General features: G+C 35.0%; 1 protein-coding gene across 3 annotated transcripts in view; it reads left to right on the top strand.

The window, feature by feature from the left end:
- Slc25a12 (solute carrier family 25 member 12) overlaps positions 1–13,308 on the top strand; it is a 190,227-nt gene that overhangs the window by 155,053 nt on the left and 21,866 nt on the right. For all 3 annotated transcript variants that reach the window (XM_074071102.1, XM_074071101.1, XM_074071104.1), the window contains 5 exons: positions 157–295; positions 977–1,070; positions 2,961–3,045; positions 10,450–10,531; positions 11,966–12,124. In XM_074071102.1, the coding sequence (XP_073927203.1) occupies positions 157–295; positions 977–1,070; positions 2,961–3,045; positions 10,450–10,531; positions 11,966–12,124 (559 nt within the window). The remainder of the gene's footprint in view (positions 1–156; positions 296–976; positions 1,071–2,960; positions 3,046–10,449; positions 10,532–11,965; positions 12,125–13,308) is intronic.

The following is a 13,308-nucleotide window of genomic DNA, read 5'->3' as shown; positions in this document are numbered from 1 at the left end:
TGCACTGAGTGTTTTAGTATGATATCGTCCTTGTATTTATGGACTGTTGTTATTCATTTTAATGATGCATATTGGATCCTTTTAGAAAAAAAATACAGTGTCCAACATATGTTTCTTATTTTTGATATTTCAATTTTTTATGTTGCCATTTCCTAGGCTGCTGGAGGAAGTATCTCACATCAAGTTAGCTTCTCCTACTTCAATGCATTTAATTCCCTACTGAACAACATGGAACTTGTTCGTAAGATATATAGCACTTTAGCTGGTACAAGGAAAGATATTGAAGTCACAAAGGGTAAGATTTAAAAATCCTTGAACCTCTGCGTTTTCACTTTTCGTCAACTATGCATGAGGTTGATACAAAGTCATCCACTAAAGTCAGATCTAGAAAGTATGTTATCATGTGTATATATGCTAAATTTTGGCTCCAGAAATTCAGGTGGATTTAATGGGATGCTAAGGTTAGGAAGGGAAAAGTGCCTTTGACAGTTTTGAAACAAACCTTGGCCCAATCTGTCAAACAGGTCAGTGGCGGTGTGGCAGCAGCTTGTTTATACTAGGAAGGAATTGCCACAGAAAGATGAGTATTCCTACTACTACTACTACTTTTGGTGAATTGTAATAGGATGTTTTGTGCAACTAGAGAGCTGCTGTTTCTTTTATCTTGAAACTCTAGAGACCAAAGTGAACAAGCAAGATAATAGAGTGGGATCTAAAAATACTGTTTATGGTTGGAGTTAATTTATCTGTTTTTGCTCTTTCATCCTCTTAACATTTTATCTCTTTCTAACTTTCAATAGCTAACTGTAGTTATTCTTATGTAGTTGAATTTAAATATTTATTTCAGTTTTAGATTTTTAAGACAGTACTAAAATTCAGACTACTTAAAGTTCAGATAACATTATAGTTGGTGAAGGTAAAAGTTTGCTGTATATTGATCTTTGAAGATTTTAACTTTTTTTTTTTTTTGTTCCAGAGGAATTTGCCCAGAATGCCATACGCTATGGACAAGTTACACCACTAGAAATCGATATCCTCTATCAGCTTGCAGACTTATATAATGCTTCTGGGTAACTTCCAATAATTCTTTATATATATTTTTTTAATTAAAAAAATTTTTTTGTTGTGCTCTGTGGAGGTACATTGTGACATCTATAAGTGTTCTTATAATATATCAAATATTTTCATACTTGAATTCACCCCCTCCATCTTCTCCTTTATTCCTCCTTGATTCCTAGGTATCATTTTTCCATTTTCCATTTTATACAGTATTTGCACTATTTTCATCTTCCCATACCATTTCCCCACCTCTTCCCCCTCCCTCTTCGTGATATTTTTATAGAGCAGTTCTTTTAAAATATGAAACAGTAGTGTGCTTTCAGTTAATTTCAATAATACTTTATTCAGTATATAAATTCTAAGAAAGAGAAACAAGCAAATATCAGAAACTCAGTAGGAAAAAGAGACAGAAGAAAACAGACAGAGGGTGGAAGGTGATGGAGGAAGGGAGAATAAGGGGGGGAAAGGAGAAAAGGGGTTAAAAAGAGGAAAGAGATGGAGCCAGAGAGGTAAATGAAGGGATTAGGGGGTTGAGTAGCACAAAGAGGGACATGGGAGAAAGAAGGAAAAAGAGAAAAGGAGAGGGAAGTGAGGAGAGAGGGGAAAAAAAAGACCAGTTTGGGCTTTCTGCAGATTTCAAGAGATTTGTGGAAATTTGCTTAAATTTATAAATTTATGAAAATAGACTGAGGTACATGGAAAAATTTCGTAACCCTTTTAGATGTTGTAAATGGTCATTTTAGTGAATGGTACGTATCATTTTGTGTTGGAAAGTATTATTTTCTTGAGCTATGCCTATGACATTATCATAGTTACCATCACAGACAAGCTCATGTGTTTTATGCCTTTATGTTATAAATTAAAAAAAAAAAAAAACCCAAAGGACCTAGAGGGTGTTTAATTTGTAAAGTCATGCAAATTCAAAAGAAAAACCCTTATCTATGGGTACCTAATAAATCAATGAAAATAGAGCTTATGTTCTATTAAGAGATTAGATTTTTTCAGTCACCTCTAATAGTATAACAGTATCAGAAAAATGTGTTTTAACTGAGGACTAATGGAAGGAAGTTCATTGTACATAGGTGATTTATTGCCTTCATGCTATGTAATTAATTGTTGGACCAGAGCTTATATTAAATATTTCAACTGTCTATATATTATCCATCTCTGGTGATTAACATAAAATACCAGGCCATGTCTCACCCATCTATGTTTCACATTTTAGATACAGTTTTGAGCCTCCTTCATGATGATAAATGCTCTCAAAAAGAAAAAAGTGAATTTAAGGTGACTTTTTAGCTGGTTCATGGAATGTGTGTATTTTTAAGTAAATTTTTGAGACCATTAGTGTATTCACATGGTTCATAACTGAAAGGATTTGAAAAACAATACTGATAAAAGAAAGTTTCTATCTTAGCCTTGTGGCCTTCCTTAATTTTGTATCTGTCTTTCCTTCTATGATATTCTGTACTTATGCATTAAATAGATATGCTGAAGGGGTGGAGGGATATATTGAGTAGGTATGGACTTTCAGTGTCTATACCTTATGTCTTGCAAGGATATTTCTTCACTTTTATCATGTATCACTGAAGTCTTATTAATTTTATACACTCCAATATTATTTCTCTAGAGTCTTTTGCTTTTTGTTGATGTAAATGGGCTCTGGAGATTTTTTTTTTTCTTGTTTTGTTTGAAGATTTTTTTTCCTGACAAAAATGATCTGTGTGAGTAAGCAAATCACATTTTTAAAATACAGTTATTCTTTGTTTTATGGCAGTGCTGGGTTTTGAACTCAGGAGGCATTTTACTGCTTGAACCACACCTCCAGCCCTAAAAAGATGTTCTTGATGTGAGGCATTTGTCAACATCTAACACTTTCTTTCCCATATTTTTCCCTTAAGGCGCTTGACTTTGGCAGATATTGAGAGAATAGCCCCATTGGCTGAGGGGGCCTTACCTTACAACTTGGCAGAATTTCAGAGACAGGTAAAAGCAGTCTCATAAAAATAATCAGCTTCAAAAAATGCTGAAATAGAATATGCATGACAAACTTAAAGCTTGTGATTGCTATGAAAATTAAAAACTTTCCTGAGAAAGATTTAGTCCAAAGATTACCTTTATAGAATTATTATCCACACTATTACAGAATATTTTGAGATTCCTAGAATTATGTTTGTATTTTGTTCTTTAAGCTTATTAAGATAAGAAAAATAAGAGTTGAAACATATATGACTTGGTATCCTTTCCATTAGAATTAGCATTATTTTCTATTCATTTGTCTAATCAACTTAAAGATTAGTGTTAAGTTCACTGTGTATCATTAAACTGGTATTTGTAGGGTTTTTAAAGTACGTTTCTCAAATCAAATAAACTATTCACTGGGATAGTGTCTTATAGATTACAATAAAGAAAAGGAAAATATATCTAATTAATGAACCAAAAAGAAATCTTTGACTATTACCTTTTTTGTAAGATATTAGTGTTATTATTTTTCTTAATGTTAGGGATGATTAAAATAGCCTTTATATCCTATAAAGTTAATATGGCTCCATTTCTGATTTCACAGGCGAAGGGTGTGGCTCACATGGTAGAGCATTTGCCCAGCAAGTGGGAGGCCCTGAGTTCAAATCTCAGCACCAAAAAAAAAAAAATACCACCATCTCTGATTTCCCAAATACTATCTGGGTTAGGGAAAACCAAAACCCATGAAATTATCTTGAAGAGTGGAATGAAACAGTTTTGAACAAGTCTTGTTTTAGACAGAAACCTCTGTTGCCATTTAAAAAACTAATTGCTTGCTCTCTAGCCCTTGGAGGAAGCTTCAGTTGTAGCAGATGGTCACATGGCTTTGTGTGGGGGTGAGGGCCAGGAGGGCCAGTCCTTGTCCCCTTGATGTTTCCCTGCACTAATCCTGGAACAATTTCACCTCTGAAATTAATTAGAATTTCTAGTTCCACTTTACATAATGAATAAGAACTTTTGTACTTAGTTGAACCAAACCAAAAATCAAAAAGAGCTTTTCTACCTAAATTTATGGCAGTACTTTTAATTGTTTGATTGGTGTGTAGTAAAGCTTCCTGCAGTTAAAATGTATCTGTAACTCATTGCAATTTGGCCTTTTTGTACCTAAAAACTCTTATCTGCTGCCGTAAAAGTTTATTTCCATTGTCAGTTCTCAGATACTTTAAAAACAGATTTATTCAAATTCAGTGACTTTTAAATGAAAATTTATAACATTATAAAAAATTTGAGACATTGAAATGCTTAAAGAGTTCTTATTGTGGTATACATTTGTAAAAATTTACTCTTGAATTTTAAAAAATTTCATTTCAAAAAGATATTTTATAATGTTATATGTTTCTATTATATGGCTATTCTTGGAGGTGTCCTTAATGTTTGTAATTGAGAACCTGGGGGTGTAGCTCACTAGCCTGGCATGTGTGAAGCCCTGAGTTCTATCCCAGCACCACAAAAACAAACAAATAAATAAATATTTATAATTGGAAAAATACTTCATTTAGCCTATTAAAACCAATGTACACTGGACTTAAAAGTTCCAACTAATTTCCTCCTCTGTTAGTGTTTCTGCTGGCTTACTTTCTTCTTTACCCACTTTTCTTCCTCCTAATAATTTTCTTTCTTTTTTTTTTTTTTTTGGCAGTACTGGGGTTTTGAACTCCGCCTCACGCTCTACCATTTCAACCATTATCCCCTGTCCTCTTTGCTTTAGTTATTTTTCAGAGAGGATCTTAAGTTTGTTTCTTTGTTTGTTTTGGTGGTATTAGGGTTGGGGACTTAGAGCCTTGAGCTAGTTAGACAGTGCTCTACCACTGGAGCCACACCCTTGACCCTTTTTGCTTTGGTTATATTGAGATAGGGTCTCTTGCACTTTTGCCCAGGTTCACCAGGACAGCGAACCTTCTACTTAGCTTCCCCTGTAGCTGGGATGACAGGCATAAGCCACAAGCTTTTTATGGTGAAATAGGAATTTGGCTAACTTTTTGCCCAGGTTAGCCTTGAACCTTGATCCTCTAGCTTTCTGTCTTTGGAGTAGCTGTGAGCTACCGTGAACTGCCTTACAATTCTTTTTTGGCCTTGGACTATGATCCTCCTACCTATGCCTCCTCCTGGTGGAAGTTTTCTGAGAGGCCAAATCTGAAACTTGTGCAGTCTTTGGCTCCATAAGTCTACATATTCCTCATATTTCTTTGTCCTTAGGAGGTGATGTAGTTCTGCTATTGTTGTGAATTCTGTAAATAGATTTAAGATGGTTTGCCTGTCTTCAGTGGAAGCACTGATTTGAGGCTAGAGATACAGAGTTTATAAACAGACCACAAAATACCAGTCATAAAGGAAAAGATTAATAAATTGAACACTAAATTTCTGTTATGTTCATCAAAGTACACCACTAAGAGGGTTGAAAGATAAGCTACACAGTAAGGAAAGATATCCGTAGTACATTTAACATTTAGGTTTCAGAGGATTGTGTTCAGAATATGTATTGAGCAGGGTATGATGGACACATACCTTTAGTTTGCCTGTGATCCCAGTACTTTTAAGCCTGAGGCAGGAGGAGTATGAGTTCAAGGCCAGCTTGGGCTACATAGCTAACTCTAGCCAGCCTCAGCTGCATAGTAAGACCCTGTCTCAAAAAAAAAACAAATGAATGATCTATCATAGGTGACAAACATAGAAAGTTCTTAAAAAAAAAAAATGCCTAGAGTGTGGTTCAAGTGTTAGAGTGCCTGCCCAGAAAATGCAAGGCTCTGAATTTAAACTCCAGTACCACCAAAAAAAAGAAAAGAAAGGAACTTGTCAGTGGACTGTTAAAGTTTTCCTTTGTGTACTCATGAATCCAAAGGTCAAAGAGAGCCCATGATAATGCAAACTTGTTTGTACACAAAAGAGACAGAGTCCTAACTCTTAAGAATGCTATACATGAAATAAAGGTAAAAATCATCTTAATCATGTTTTGGCAGAACACAATTCAACTCACTTTGACTGAATGGCCTATAACATTATAATTTTGGGAATTTAAAAAAAAATTGTATACACACACACACACACACACACACACCCCTAAACAAGTCCATCATAGATCGTTTACCCCCTACAGTTGAAAAATCATATAATACATAGTAAAAATAAAAGAGGAAGTTCATTTACTTATTTTCATTTAGGGTCAAAATTGGTCTTTAGCCTGGTTTTAACTTCCAAACTGTTACAGGCTCCAAAAATGTACACATCCTTTTCTCTGCAACCTATCTCCCTTTGTTTAATTCACTTTGTTCGAATCACAATTTCCATTTTCTCACTGCAGGTCACTTCTATATCATATATATCCATTCTATACTTGAGTATTTAGGGTGTTTCCAGCCCTTTGATACTGCAAATAATGCTGCTACAATCTTGAATGTGTCTTTTAACACACCTATGTTCTTGTTACAGACTACACCTAGGAGATCCGACAGGGTCGTGTGTCTTCAACTGGAGTCAATACTTACAGTTTCCAAAATTGTGATGCTAGCAGTTTTTGACAATTTGTACTCATCCCTCATTGTAGTTTTAAATGTATATTTTCTCTGTTTACTAGTAACATTAAACTTTTCTTTATCATTTTTATCTTTTCTTCCTTTCTTTTCTTTTATTTAAGATATCCTCTGTAAGTGAGATTTCTGTTCAGGTCTTTTGCCAATTTTTCAATTGGGATATTTTGCTAATTAGTTTGTTTTCCCTGAATGACCTTATTTTGCTATTCTAGCCATACATTTTAGTTGCTATACCATGTAGCCTTTTTGTCCCCTTCTAATGCTCAATATAAAATTGACTTTGGTCTTTTCTTTCTTTCTTTTCTTTTTTTTGGTGGCACTGGGGTTTGAACTGAGAGCTTCATGCTTGGAAAGCAAGCACTCTTCTACTTGAACCATAGCTCTAGTCCATTTTGCTGTGTTTATTTTGGAGATGGGGTCTTGAAGTATTTGCACAAGCTGGCCTTAAACTGCAGTCCTCCCAATCTCAGCCTCCCAGGTACCAAGTAGCTAGAATTACAGGCCACCAGCACCCAGCCATCTCTCCTACATCTTTTTTCAAGATAGAATCTTGGCAACTCTTTGCCTGGCCTGGCTTCGAACCATGGTCCCCTGATCTTTGCCTCCTAAGTAGCTAGGATTATGAGCACGAGCCACCTGTGCCCAGCTCATCTCTTTCTTTTCTTATACACATTAATAGTGTGTCATTTGGCAGAGGCATTCTCTTTATGGGATTGGCATTCTCCATCAAGCAGGTTACTTGACTTACTAATTGACATGATCATGTCCTATTTAATTCTCATTTATAGAATGAGGTACATTAAAAAAAAAAGTAAGAACTTCTCTTCAAAATGAGGTCTCAATTGCTTCTTAGCATACACATATGCTTAGGGAGCCAGTTAAAAATCATTTGAGATTCTCAGCTCTTGTCTTGCTTTGAAAAACACTTAATTAACCTTGTTAAATATCGACCTTCATGATCATAATCATAACCTTAAGGGAGAAAGTTCCTTTTCCTTTGGCCTATTTGCTCACAGTAGGTAATCTTCTTACTGCTGAATGTTTTCTTTCAGCCTAAATGTTAAAAATTCAGTACACAGTCATTAATAGGGATGACAGCTATGGTAGCATTCCATTTATGAATATTCATGATGTGAAAGCTATAGCATTAATCACATTAATTTACATACCTGAATACAAGTAAACCATAAGTTACAGTGATAACTAAGGTTTAAGAAAAAATCTTGGTAACCATATACTGTACGTTTTCTTTAATAAATGCTATTTAATAGGGTTGGAGGTGACATTTCTGTCAAAAAGCATTTAGGTATTTATAGTTGAAGATGTTTCAGCTAAGAACGAAAGCACAGTGTAATCCTTTAGTTTTTATAGGATTTTGTAGGGTTTATAATCTTTCTTTGAAGGAAGGGACTAGAAAAAATATATGTGGTTGAACACAGAAGAAACCTTATAGATGAATAATATAATTAGTAATTACTTATTGCTTATTTGGGATTATAGCCTTTTAATTTTATGAAAAACAAAACTTTTTTTTTTTTAATACTAGGATTTGAACTCACTTTTGCTAGGCAGGAGCTCTACCATTTGAGCCTATCCCTAGCTCTGTTTTGTTTTAGTTATTTTTTGAATAGGTTCTTGAGTTCTTGTCTGGGCTGGTCTTGAACCCTGATCTTCCTGATCTCCGCTTCCTGAGTAGCTGGGATTACAGGTATGAGCTACTGTGCCCAGCCTCTGGCCTGGAGCTCTTAATTCTCCTACTTCAGCTTCCTAAGAAGCTGAGATTAACAAGTGTATGTCCCCATACCTGAATTTGAATTTAATTTACAAATTTTAACTCACCATATTCTTTTGAAAGGACACATGATTGAAAATGAAATTATTTCATCCAAATTTGTGATTTGAAAAACTCCAATTTTGGAAAAAAGTTTTATATACTTTTTTTTTTTTTTTGGCAGTACTGGGGATTGAACTCAGGGCCTTTTACTTGCTAGGCAAGCACTCTACCACTTAAGCTATGCCCCCAGCCCTTTTGCTTTAGTTTGGTTTTGATATGAATATGGTCTTGTGCTTTTGCCTGAGCTTGCCTCACACTGTAATCCTTTTATTTCCACTAGCTGGGATTATAGGTGTACACCACCATACTCGGCCCCATATGCATGTTTTTAAGTTACCAGCATGCTGTGTGTGTTAATAGGTACCATAACAGCTATATTGATTTTAAAGAATTGTGAAATGTAAGCCAAAATACCTATCTTGTAAATTTGGGCTGCTATAACAAATTATCACAGACTGGGTGGTTTAGACAACACACAATTCGTTCTCATAGTTCTGGAGGCTAGGAAATTCAAGATCCAGGTGCCAGATGATTCAGCTCCTGTTGAGGGGGCCTTGTCCTGGCTTGTGGATGGCAGTGTTGTCACACTATCCTCGTGATCTAAACCTCCCAAGTATTCCATCTCCAGATACTGTCACACTGGGCATTAGGGTCTCAAGTCATTAATTTTGGGGGCACACAAACATTCAGCTGGTAACAATGATGTAAGATGAATTTTTTGAAAATATGTGATGTGAGAGACTATCATTGCCATGATGGAACAGATATTTTCAATTGCTGTCATTGAAACAAACTATTGAAATTAGTTGGTTAGCCTTACTGTTAACAAAGTATTCAGTCAACACTTAAAAAGAATAGCTGAAGCTCAATGAAGTACATATCTCACTTCTACTTTTGTAGAGGTTTAAAATGCACATTATGCATGATTTCATAATGAATATTGTTTAAATGTATGTATATATAGTTAATACAGTGGAAAGTATCTGCATGTTTTAATATGCTTTTTTACTTCTTATATTGTTGGTGGTACTAGGAATCAGACCTAGGTACCTGAGTATGTTAAGCAAGTACTCTACCTCTTTAGGGTAGTAGCCCTTTATTATGGGGGTTTTTGTTGTTGTTGTTGTCTTTTTTTTTTTGAGACAGGGTCTCATTGTGTAGCCCAAGCTGGACTTGAACTCAAAATTCTTAGGCTTCAGCCTTCTGGGATTACAGGCCTGTGCCATCAGACCTAGCTCTGGCTTCTTGTTTTTCTAAAGCTCATATCAGGCTAATATTTTTAGTTTTCTTTATAGTAAGGTAAATATTTCATTCATTTGTTTCAATCTGTTTACATAGCATAGCAGATATTTTCATAATGAAAATGTTAAAGAATAAGACTGACACACTGATGTACACAGATTATTTTAGGTCTTTTATGTTATGATTTGCCTGTCAAAATAACATTCTGAATCACAATAGGATTTTTCCATGCTTTTTTTATTATTATCATAGATTTTGTTAGAATTATAAATATGAATGGCTAGGACAATAGTTATTAGAGGTTTTAGATTATAATCAGTATTCTTTAATTGAGGAACCAAGATAATTTTTATACATTTTAGAAAGATTTTTAAATTTTAGGTTGGTTAACAAAGGGGGAAAAGGTTTTATACCTAAAATAGTTGTTTGTCTAAAAGCTTCACTTCTGGAAAATAATACTATATTCTCCCATAGTAGCCAATAAATGAAGCATTAATAGATTTGTAAAAAAATAGGAGGAAAATACTACTGCATATTTTGGTGGTTTTTAAATGCCAATAATAGAGGCATTTATTTTTTGAAACATTGCTTCCAATTTTGATTGCTTGAATATATTATTTTTGTTCTTTCAGAAATGAAATCACATCATTAATAATATCACTTCTAGGCTTTGTTTTTTCTTATCTTTGAAATAGCCAAATTGTAGCTTTTTTCATTTGTGTAGCTTTTCCAGTTTTTTCCCCCATATTTTCTTCTTCCCGACAGCAATCTCCTGGGGTAGGCAGGCCTATCTGGCTCCAGATTGCCGAGTCTGCTTACAGATTCACTCTGGGCTCAGTTGCTGGAGGTGAGTGACATGTCTGTGCTGTTTTAGGCTGGTGTAAATGTAATATTATCTCACTAGACCACAATAGATCAGCAAAGGTGCAGTTCATTGTTCCTGGGGGTCATGACTGCAGGGCTTTCTGAAGTATTCTTTATTTTTACCTCTGATCAGAGGACTTGTCATAGCATGACTGTGGCCCCTCTGGCTCCAGGCTGTCTCCAGGATAAAACCTCTGTAATGATGTGAAAGTCTGAGATGCAGTGCTGCACTCACCTTAATTATATTGGTTAAGGCCAGCATGAAAAAATAGAGAATAAGACTGAGTTTTTGGGGTCAGGCATAGGGGCAAGTATAGGTTATCAAGATTTGGTATACAAACCCCAGAACCTCATGAAATAAAACAACCTGTCCAAGTGATTCACTTTTGCCTTTTTTTTTTTTTCCCTTTCCTCTTTCCTCAGTTTAAGAATATCTTGACTTGTAGTTTATTTGCTAAAATGAATCTCCCCTCCCCTCCCTGCTACCAATAGAAATTTGAGACTTTTTTTTAACCTAAGTACTCTACAAAGAAAGTATGTAGAATCTGAAGTTGCTTTGTTGAGAAGAACCTAGCAGGTGTGGTCAAAATAAAGATGAATTTTCAAAACAAGCCTGAACTAATGAGACTAGTATTTTTTTCAGTTTCAGTTTTAGAAGTTGCAAAGCGTGTTTTGGTTTTCAGTAGTCAAAAAAAATGTAACTAACACTCTAGCTCATGTAATAAATATTTCAGTCCCTGGAAAATCTAAAGCATAACCTTATATATATTTTTAAACAGATTCTATACTAAGAATGGGATCATGTAGAAATTTGTTTCTAATATTATAGTTGTAACTATGACTAATTTACCAAAATGCCTTAATGAATTAAATTGTAAAATTACAGCCATTTAATTTACACACATAAGCTTTTTATAGTTATTAAGAAGTAACTGGCATAATATTTAGGCATTTAATGAAAAATACAAATAAATGTTTCATAAACATAATAGTTTAATGTTGTCATTATAGGAAATTGAGTGTTGATTCTGTATGTTGGTGATGACTTATTTACTAACTTATAAACCTAGGCTATGAAAGAGTGTTTTTTGACAATAGATTTTTTGTTTTTGTTTTTTTTTTTTGGTGCTGGCGATGGAACCCAGTGCCTTCTATGCTAGGCAAGCGCTCTACCACTGAACTTCCTCCCCAGCCCAACAAGCTGTTTCCTTGAAACAGCTGTATCTATGGGTCCCACTGATTGCTAGTCTTCAACCATTTGGCTGTGTATAAAAGAAGGAAAAATAATATAAGTTTCTTCTGTGAGGATAAATGCTGTGTTTTATAGCCTCATCCTTTGAGATGAGATTTGTTTTCCTTATGAACTCTCCATTTAATTGTGTTCTTTTTAAAAGCCTAAAAATTGTTCTGTTTGTAGCTGTGGGAGCCACTGCAGTATATCCTATAGATTTAGTGAAGACCCGGATGCAAAACCAGCGTGGCACTGGCTCTGTTGTTGGGGAACTGATGTACAAAAACAGCTTTGACTGTTTTAAGAAAGTCTTGCGTTATGAGGGCTTCTTTGGACTCTACCGGGGTGAGTAAGCAAATCTCAGCCACTGAGGTTACTGATTTTTTTTTCTCACCAACAGCAGCTTTTTACTCACTTGTTATGGAAACCATTATGTAGCTTGCCTAGCCAGACTTAGGGTTTTTCTGTTTTCTCTTTGCTTATTTTCCTTTTATACATTCTAGTAACAGCAATATTAGTCTCCAAATAAGGTCTTCATTTTGTCATCCTCCTATTTCTATTTCTTGGAATTCAAATTCTATATTTTTCCAACATGAATCTATGTCACCATGCTCTTACAAGCTAAGGCACATGTCTGCAAGGTGGAATATAAGGACATCAGCCAGGTTGCTACTTGAAGGTGAATTTACCCTCTATATATTTGTTTCAATTGAAAGACACCACAATTTTTTTTTCCCTTTCAAAGAGACCAGTTATAAGTCTTTTCCAATGAGTCATCTGAACTAAAAAGAAAAGAGAAAAAGGCAAGAAAATTCTCTGGCTCCAAAACTTATTGCTCCTTTCTTCCCTTAGCTCAGAGGCACACAGTCAAAGAAGAGAGATTTTCTTTTACAGGGAATGTTACCACCAACTCTAGATTGGGCACAGAGACTGCTGCTAGCATCAGAGACTGCAGCTCCACAGAAGAATTCTCCCCAACCCTCACTGGCTTTGTAGGAACTTGTTCTTTTTGGAAAGAGAATGACTTTTATCTGCATGTTTTCACATTAGAATATAGGGTTCCTTGGGGGGATGGGATTAATTTTTTAATTCCTTTGGGCGCCACTTGGAATTCTTTGAAAATACTCTCAACATGCTCCAGTCCAGGGCGTTTATGTAATTTACTGTACTTGAGTTTTTGCACACCCAGGTTCATTAATCCCTAGCTTTTTCTGAGCTCTGATGAACTGTTTGGTTTAGAACCTCTTCCTAGGAAAGAAAGACTGGGCCTGAACAAAACTTTATGCTCATGGACAGGAGAAAAAACACCTAATTAGCATTATTTTCAGGTATTCAAGTGAGCAGTGTAACTCTGATACACTTATAGTTGAAGGAGAAGGTCATGATGATGTTCATTTTTGGTACCATATAAGAGAAGAGAGTCATTTTGAAATCACACTGGACTCAAATATACCTACCTTCTGAGAATAAATATAATGAATTTTGTTCAAATATTCAGAAATCTTAGCCTTTCTAAATTCAGCTGTACA

Source organism: Castor canadensis, chromosome 4, assembly GCF_047511655.1.
Source record: "Castor canadensis chromosome 4, mCasCan1.hap1v2, whole genome shotgun sequence".
Lineage (NCBI taxonomy): Eukaryota > Metazoa > Chordata > Mammalia > Rodentia > Castoridae > Castor > Castor canadensis.
Note: the sequence above shows the minus strand (reverse complement) of the source record. Positions and strands in the feature narration are given on the sequence as shown.